The sequence below is a fragment of the Cebus imitator genome, unplaced genomic scaffold (assembly GCF_001604975.1).
Source record: "Cebus imitator isolate Cc_AM_T3 unplaced genomic scaffold, Cebus_imitator-1.0 Scaffold36, whole genome shotgun sequence".
NCBI classification, from domain to species: Eukaryota; Metazoa; Chordata; class Mammalia; order Primates; family Cebidae; genus Cebus; species Cebus imitator.
Genome location: NW_016107351.1, coordinates 2,013,488 through 2,022,649, shown reverse-complemented (window position 1 = coordinate 2,022,649; position 9,162 = coordinate 2,013,488). Strand labels below are relative to the sequence as shown.

At 55.0% G+C, this 9,162-nt stretch overlaps 1 protein-coding gene across 5 annotated transcripts in view; it reads right to left on the bottom strand.

Moving 5' to 3' along the window:
- SLC38A10 (solute carrier family 38 member 10) overlaps nucleotides 1-9,162 on the bottom strand; it is a 47,421-nt gene that overhangs the window by 19,254 nt on the left and 19,005 nt on the right. For all 5 annotated transcript variants that reach the window (XM_017524888.2, XM_017524894.2, XM_017524890.2 and 2 more), the window contains 4 exons: nucleotides 8,714-8,816; nucleotides 7,985-8,167; nucleotides 4,944-5,055; nucleotides 3,662-3,768 (listed from right to left, as the gene is read on the bottom strand). In XM_017524888.2, the coding sequence (XP_017380377.1) occupies nucleotides 3,662-3,768; nucleotides 4,944-5,055; nucleotides 7,985-8,167; nucleotides 8,714-8,816 (505 nt within the window). The remainder of the gene's footprint in view (nucleotides 1-3,661; nucleotides 3,769-4,943; nucleotides 5,056-7,984; nucleotides 8,168-8,713; nucleotides 8,817-9,162) is intronic.

Below are 9,162 nucleotides of genomic sequence, written 5' to 3'. Positions count from 1 at the left end.
GAGAGCACACCACTGCACTCCAGCCTGGGTGACAGAGTGTGAGTCTGTCTAAAAAGAAAAAGAAACACTCTGGCAGAGACAGCAGCACTACCCAGCTTGAGGGGACCACATGGGCATCTGTGATGATGTGCGTCCATGCCTCGTCCAGGAGGGGACAGTGCAGTGACCACATCCCGGTCTGCGGGCTGCCACATGCTGGGCCTCTGTGCCAGGGCCAGGGCGGGAACACGGACTCGGCAGCAGCAGCGGATGCTGCAGGTGGGCTGGGCATCTGGAAACAGCACAGGGATCACTGAAGTCCCCAAGCAGCTGTGAGAACTCTGCCGAGGACTGGGCTGCAAACATGATGGAGTGGAGCAGGTGCCGCAGCCCCGAGGACAGGGTGAGGGCCGGGCTCCCCCGTGCTCGTCCTGCCACTGCAGTCTAACCATGAAACATGTGACGTCAACAGGGGATCGTCTGTAGTTCCCTTGGAATCCCGAATAAGGGTGCAAGTGGAGTTCTGCACAGATGGACAGCTGGGAACTGGGGGGCGGGGGGCTGTGGGGAGCGCACTGGCTGCCCAGCCTCAGTGGCAGGGGGAAGCCCCTCGAGCCCCAGCCCAGCCTCTACCCTGTGCCTTCTGGCACAGCTTCCTGCATAGCCAAAGAACTTGCTTTGAGGATACGGTCGCTCACTGGGACCAGCGTGCCAGACCCCTGCTTTCAGAGCACCCGTGGCTTTCATTTACAGCCGTCAGATCAACACAATGGCAGAGCTGGCCGGCAGGAGGAACGCAAGCCCATTCCAGACGTCTCCCCTGAACTCGGAAAATCCAGGGTCCTGACCCAGGGCCGCACACTGCCTGGATCGTAGCGCCCTCTCCTGCAGGAGTGATCAGGGCCTCCAGACACACAAGGCAGAGAGAAGTCCCAAGGAGGGGTGAGAAAACACCCACTTTTCACTTCAAACATGTCGAACGGGCACGAGTCCGCCCTCCGCACTTCAGGAATGAAAAGCACAGTTGCGGGCTGGGGCTCTGGCTGCTCTGCACCACGTGCCTCCACGTGGGTCTCAGGGCAGCCCAGTTGGCATCCAGGCACCCACCCAGCAAGGGCCTGAGCCTCAGCAGGCCTCGGGGGTCCTCTGGTTACAGGCAGATGCCCCACCGATGGCTCATGTCTCTCTGAGAGCCACAGTGTGCATTTCATTACATCTTTCCAAGATCAGGGGCCGGCTTCCAGGCCCTTCGGCAACTGCTGCCTTCTGGTGCACCCCTGTGAGGTGGCCTCCCGTGCCCCAGGCATCTGTCCTCTGAGTGGCCCTCAGGCACCTTCTAAGCTGCCTGCTGCTCCAGCTCCCTCCCGGCTCTGGGGCAGTGGGACCCTCAACTTTTCTGACTTTCAAAATAAAGAACAAATAGGCCAGGCACAGTGGCTCATGCCTGTAATCCCACCACTCTGGGAGGCCAAGGTGAGTAGATCACCTGAGGTCAGGAGTGTCTGAGACCAGCCTGGCCAACGTGGTGAAATCCCATCTCTACTAAAAATACAAAAATTAGTCTGGCATGGTGGCACGCACCTGTAATCCCAGCTACTCAGAAGGCTGAGGCAGGAGAATAGCTTGAACCTGGGAGGCGGAGGCTGCAGTGAGGGGCTGGGCGCAGTGGCTCAAGCCTGTAATCCCAGCACTGTAGGAGGCTGGGGTGGGTGGATCATTTGAGGCCAGGAGTTTGAGAACAGCCTGGACAACATGGTGAAACCATGTCTCTATTAAAAACACAAAAATCAGCTGGGTGTGGTGGCAAGCACCTGTAATCCCACCTACTCCGGAGGCTGAGGCAGGAGAATTGCTTGAACCTGGGGGGCAGAGGCTGCAGTGAGGCGAGATGCCGAGGAAGTGGCTGACACGCATGGATGTGTATTCTAACGTATACTGTAAGAATCCATTTACCAACTTAAAGACAGGCAAGATCATTCTAGAATGCTGGAAGACAGGTGGGCACTGACCTTTAGGGTAGGGGTGGATGACAGTGAGGCAACCATGCGGAGCTCTGGGGTGCTGGGATGTCCTGTGTCTGCTCTGGAGGGTGGTTCCATGTGGTTCACTTTGTAAAAACTTACCAGGTTGTATACAAGAATTATGGGCTTTATGGTAGCTGTATATACAACATACCTTTTAAAAATGTATCAACATAGGCCAGGGGAGGTGGCTGACACCTGTAATCCCAGCACTTTTGAGAGGCCACGGTGGGCCAATCACCTGAGGTCAAGAGTTTGAGATCAGCCTGGCTAACATGGTGAAACCCCGTTTCTACTAAAAATACAAAAAATTAGGCCAGGCGCAGTGTCTCAGCCTGTAATCCCAGCACTTTAGGAGGCCAAGGTGGGCGGATCACGAGGTCAAGAGATCGAGACCATCCTGGCCAACATGGTGAAACCCCATCTCTACTAAAAATACAAAAGTTAGCTGGGCGTGGTGGCGTGTGCCTATAATCCCAGCTACTCAGGAGGCTGAGGCAGGAGAATTGCTTGAACCCAAGAGGTGGAGACTGCAGTGAGACAAGATCCTGCCACTGCACTCCAGCCTGATGCACAGAGTGAGACTCCATCTCAAAAAAAAAAAAAAAAAAAAAAAAAAAAAAAAAAAAAAAAAAAAAAAAAAAAAAAAAAAAAAAAAAAAAAAAATAAAAAAAAAAAAAAAAAAAAAAAAAAAAAAAAAAAATGTATCAATATATACCAGTAAAAAAAGCTCAACTCCATAAAAAGCAAGCAAAGAAGACAGGCAGTTCACAGAAAAAGAAACGCAAGTGGCTTCTAAACCCATGAAAAGATGCCCAGGTTCCCACCAGAGAGGAATGATGAAGACTGGAAGGTCCTGGGCGTGGGGACAGAGGCCTTGAGCCCGGGTGGGAGCAACGCTGCAGCCACTTGGGCAGAGCCACCATGTTTACAGTAAATGCTCACACTCCTGACACAGGATTCCATTTCTGGAAGGCTTCTTACAGATGTGTGCTCAAATATCTCACGATGCTCATGAACATGGATATTCATCGCAATTGTGTCTGCAAACGCAGAAGACTGGAGAGGTGACTCCTTCAGAGACTGAGATTATGGAATTTTCCTACCATGGAACACCATGAAATGGCTAAAAATAGCCAGGCAGCTCTGTGCCCACGGCTTGGAGCAACCTGACCTGCAAGGGATCTGGAGCAAAAGCAGCAGGAAGCTGTGTTACAATGAAAGAAACACCCACGTGCATGCACGTGCACGCGTCGGCCGCCCACATGCACTGCCCCTTGAGGGTCACACCAGGAACCGCAGTGCTGGTGGCCTTGGGGGTGGGCGACTGGGGAGGGGACTCAGAGTTGGCAGCAGGTCCATGGACAGTCAGTCACCACAAAAACACCACGGGGAAAGTGCTGACAACTCAGCTAAGTCAGCTCTGAGGAAAGCCCGATGCACAGCTGGTGAGCAGCTGGGTGAGGCTCTGCTGGGCAAGGACCGTACACCCTGTGAACCCAGGGGTCCCCAGGCTGACTGGACCAAGTCCCTTTTGTGGGTTTTAAGTTTCTGGACAGAACCCATCTGAAAACGCTGAACAGGGGCTTCCTTCTGCCTCCAACTCTCCCCAGCCCAGACCAATCAGCCTTTGTCCAGGTCTCCCCACAAGTGTCCCCTACCTGGGAGGAAAACGCGTTCCTGTGGATTTTCTTGTAGATCAGCGCTGGGCAGATGAAGCAAATGAGGCTTCCCATGGTTGCACCCGTGAGGCCTAGGATCGTCTCCACTAGGACAGAGAAGTGACAGGAAGGGATGAGCAGGAAAGGGTACCCGTCAGGAGGGGACCTGAGCTTTTGCCCAGCATGTGGGTGAGCAAGTCAGCACTGAAGGAAAGGCCTTCTAGGCGTGAGCTGGGAGCAGAGATGCCCTCTGTGCCTGGTAAGCCTGACAACCGCCAGCTGATTCCTCCAACAGTATATTTGGGCTCCTGGGGTGAATTCTCTGATTGTTCATCTTCAAAGAGCCAGACACGGCCAGGGGCGGTGGCTCACGCCCGTAATCCCTGCACTTTGGGAGGCTGAGGCAGGTGGATCATGCGGTCAGAAGTTTGAGACCATCCTGGCCATACTGAAACCCCGTCTCTACTAAAAATACAAAAATTAGCTGGGTGTGGTGGCGCATGCCTGTAGTCCCAGCTACTTGGGAGGTTGAGGCAGGAGAATTAATCACTTGAACCCAAGAGGTGGAGGTTGCAGTGAGCCAAGATCTCGCCACTGCATTCCAGCCTGGGTGACAGAGCGAGACTCCGTTTGGAAAAAAAAAAAAAAGAGCCAGACACTAGGGATTTTCTGCCTATACCAGATGTGGGCTCCGCACTGCACCGTTCCCACGCTGCCTCTCCCACCTGCTTCGCCATGAGTGGCCCTAGGCTGGGCAGGACCTATCCTAGGGCAGTTGTAAAAGCCAGGGCCTGGCACACGCTACCAGAGTGCAACCCCCTGGCAGAAGCCCAGACAGATCACCTCTAGGGATGCTCCCTGGAGAGAGGCAATCGGGTTCCCCATGACCTGATGATAATGAACTCTGCCTTGTCTGCTAGACAGTGGGTGCGTCTGGGGTAACATAAACACGTTCAGGGCCTTCAACGCTCCCCTTGGTAAAGCGCCAGCAAAACCAGAAGTCGAGAGTCAACGGTACAGAATGCACTGTTCTATGACGGTTCATTTGACAAATCAGGCCTGTGTCCTGGCACTGCAGTCCCTCTCTGCCCAGGTGTCAATGGGTGTCTGCTGTTCCATCAAGCTGCCAGATTTTATCTCCTCCCCTTCTCTGTGGGCCAATGACAGTCTCTAGACAATTTTAGAAGACCAGAGAGGACAGCTCATTGACTGTGCAGGTCTTGGTTGAACACCGGCGCCCCTGGGTCCCACTGCCCGGCACTGGAGCAGCCCCCAGCCTTACCGTTGGGGATAAGGATGCCACCAACCATGGTACCGAACACCACAGAGAGGGTAAGTGCTTTAAACCGGAGGGGGGGCATGTAGCCCCCTGCTGCAAACGTGCCATCTTTTTGCTGTATAAAAGAAAATAGAAACAAAAAGGCTTTGAAGTGACTGATTTCCTCCACCACTCTCCTAGAAGGCCATGCCCGAAAGAGCTCTACCGGGCACACAGGCACATTTCCACGTGAGGCCGGGCGCACGCTCAGCTGCCAGGTGAGCCTACCCAGCACAGTCAGATCTGGCTGAGCCACTCGAACAGTAACCTGCAACAGGGCTTCTCACCCCAGGCACAGGCCGTAAATTTTACAACCTCGTTTTGAAATGTGAGTAACGAGTCCTTCCGTTTTCGTTTTTGCTTTTGGAGCAATGCCACAAGAGAGTTTTTTAAGTGCCCGGAAATATGGCGAGCAGAGTACAGGCTGCACAGCGTCACCCCTGCCAAATGACTCTAGGCCTCCCCTGGCCTGCAGGTCTCAGGGTGCAGGCAGAAACCCCACGCACACACAGAAACCCCACGCACACACAAACACAGTCACTCACACTCACACACATTCATGGCCGTGTTATCATCATCTCCAGCAGATGTGCGACAAGCAGTGAGCAATTTCAAAGTTCAGGGAGAAGAAGAGGAGAAAAGGGCATGATGAGGCATCACCAAACTGCAAGTGCCTCTTTTGGCTCCAGGGTGCAGCCAGGCCTCTGCTGCCCTGCACAGGGAGGAGGCGGCAGGGCCAAGGGTAGATGGCCTCATCCCCACCTGCCCCAGAGCCCCAGGCTGTGGTCTAGTACCGACACAGGAGCCAGACTGCCTGTCTCAAATCCTTGCTCTGCCACTCACCAGCCCCAGCTTGGTGCCTTGGACAAGTGACTTAACCTCCGTGCCTGTTTCCTCATTTCAACAGAAGCATCTCCTCATCCCGCCATGGTAAGGACCAAATGAGTTAACACACAGGACGGCCTGGCCATGATGACTATCCCTGGGCTAGGAAACAACTGCAGAACTTTCTAGAACTGCAGTTTCGAAGCATCCCATTTTCAGAATGGACTTTTACACAGGATGGAATGCGGGAGCTGGAGCCAGAATTTCCTATGAACCTTAGGGCGATAATTTGTATACAGGCCAGGGAGGTGAGGGGTTAGGTCCATCACACAAGAGGAAATTTGCCTATGAAACAGACCAGAGAAGGGGAGATGGGACTTTAGCACGAAGACTGTCGTGAGATCCACGAGAAGGAGCAGTGTGCCCAGGCCCCCATGACAGGTGGAGAAGCAAGGGAGCAGAGGCCCTACAAGCTTAGGGACCGTGGAGAAACGCTCACGGCACATCAGCCCAAGACAAGACAGCAGGTGCAATGGCCACGGCTGCACCTTGGGGAAAAGAGAAGCCACGAGCGCTGACGGAGGAAACACACACCCAGGCCCCCACTGGGGTGAAGGGATGCGCGTGAGCTCTCCTGCTGGATTCACAACACCTTTCATGCCACTGTCAACTTTTTAACAAGGTGAAAATGGGTCATGTACAGAAATATAGATGCTGCTCAGGTACAAAACATCTAACAGTGAAAGTCGGCCTGGCCGGAAGAGCGGGGGAATCGCATGGCCAGATGATGGGCTCTGCCCTTGCCTCCTCGATCCAGCCTCACCCGTGCCTGGGCGCCTGAACTCTTCAGAAGAGGGGAGCCCCAGCCCGGTCCTAGGTGCTTGGCCGCTGCTGTAAGCCAAAGGCATATGGCTGGAGGAAGTCCACAGGAGGCAGATGATGGTCACTAGGCTGTGGTGGCCATGCACCTGGCCACATGGACAGTGAGCCCGTGCTGCTGCTCCCAAGGCTCAGGGAGACCCACCACCCCCCACCGTGACTGATGGACTCTCCCGTGGGTCCTCTGAGACCACTCCACCCACCTTGGCTGAAACAGTTCAAGAGGAACTTGTGCCTCTAGCCACTGGGAGTCCCAGCTGACAGGACAGACCAGGCTCACAGGTCTCAGACTGCGGGACAGAAGAGGGTGGGCCACCTGGCAGAGCTCCCGAGGGGAGGCAGGTGGGGAACCTCGATGGGGCAGGGCTCCCCCAATACTGCACCCCATGCTCGGGGCGCAAGACAGCACAGCGTGCCTTCCATGGTTAACTGCCACGGAGAGAACCAGGACAGCCTCCTCGTTTCTTCCTACAGTTGAAGATTTCTTATCAAGAACTAAGTAGCTGCCTTGCCTACAAACGTTAAAGTAAAAAACCCAGCCTGGTTTTTAATTTTTCTTTCTTTCTTTTTTAGAGACGGGGTCTCGCTTTGTAGCCCAGGCTGGAGTCTGATGGAGGGCCACGGTGCACTGCAGCCTTGAACTCTTGGTTCAAGTGATCTGCCTCAGCCTCCGGAGTAGCTGGGACTACAGGCATGCACAGCCATCCCTGGCTAATTTTTGTTAATGTTTTGTAGAGATGGGGTCAAGCAATGTTGCCCAGGCTGGTCTCGAACTCCTGGGCTTAAGCAATCCTCCCACCTCACCCTCCTAAAGTGCTGGGTGAGCTACCACACCCATCCTAGTTTTAAAATTTGCTTAAAGACAGGGTCTTGCTCTGTTGCCTCTGCTGGAGTGTAGTGATGAAATCACACCCAGCCTCAACCTCCTGGACGCATGCGATCCTCTCACCTCAGCCTCCCGAGGAGCTGGGACCAAAGGCACCACCACTATGGCCTGCATCAAACTCAGCCCCTCTTATGATTCAAAAAGCTTTCGTTACATTGTTAAACTTTTTCAAAGTTACACAAAAGTAATGAGAACTGTGTGGTGAACTCCAAGTGCCAATCTCCAGACTCGCCATTATCAGCTCCTGCCCATCAATCTGGTTCCTGTAGGCACCCCCAACTTCCACCCTCACAGGACTCCTCTGAAGCAAATCCCCACTTTCCTGCTCTCTCTCTGGTTCGGGACAGCTGGGAGCTCATGGGAAGTGAGCCTGGCCTGTGCTATCACAATTGGGAGGGCGCCCTGGGAGTCTCACCTGCTGCTCACACAGCAGCGTGCTCAGCGCCTGCCGGCACGGCAGGATCATCATGGGGAAGCCCACAGCCACTGACATCATGAAGCCCAAACGGAGCATCTCCGTCACCAGGTTGGAGGGGAAGTGCATCAGCACGTTGCCGGCTGTGGCCTCAGTGAAGCTGACGTAACCGAAAAACCCCACCTGTTGGAGGAAGAGAAAGGGCAGCGTAGCGAACAGACTTCCCAGTCTGTGTGGCCCCTGTCACAGTGGACAGGGCATGGGGGGAGACCTGTGCCCTGCCCCCAAGAATGGCCTTCAGTCCACTTCACAGTGAAGCTCTGCAAGAGACAGCCTTCCAGGGGCCAAGCACCATTCAGCCTCCTTCTCCTTAAAATCTGCACTTTCTGTAGGGAACATGCCATTTCTATAGAAAATTAACAGAGGTCTACAGAGACAATAAGAGTGGTTGGGAGGAAGCACTCTGGGAACAGCCCTGGTGCTAGGCTCCTCAGGGCAGGAGAGCTTCCTGGCCCAGGGTGGACCCGGGCTTCTGGGGCTGGTCCTGGAATGATGGAAGCTGAGGGGGCTGTCCCAGGTCCCCACGCAGCCTCCAGACACTGGGATGAGAACAGAGAGAACGAGCTGGCAGCACACAGGGCCAGGGGCGTGCCTGAGGCAAGGCACAGGGCAGCACGCACATAGCGCTGGCATGACACAGGTGTGGAGAGGGCGTGGCAAGGCTCTTACCATGACGTAGAAGGTGGTGACCACGTTGAGGGAGGAGGCAAATATGGAGCTCATGGTTTTCACCGATGGCTCATCCAGGCTGTCGTAGGTGGGCAGCACCTGGCTGTACCAAAACAGGCCGTTTCACAGCGGACCCGAGAGAGGCATGCATTCCCCAGAGGTGCTGCTCCCAGGACCTGCCAGGAGCCTCTGACCTTCCTTCACACAACATTTCGTAAACACTGAGTCCTGGCGCTCAGGCCAGGATGTCGTGATGCTGAGGACAGGAGCACTGCAGTGGCCCCCACGCAGGACACCCCCAGAGCGTGAGCCATCCACGCAGGACACCCCCAAAGCGTGCACCATCCACGCAGGACGCCCCCCGAGCGTGCGCCATCCATGAGGACGCCCCCAGAGCGTGCGCCATCCACGCAGGACGCCCCCCCCAGAGCGTGCGCCATCCACGCAGG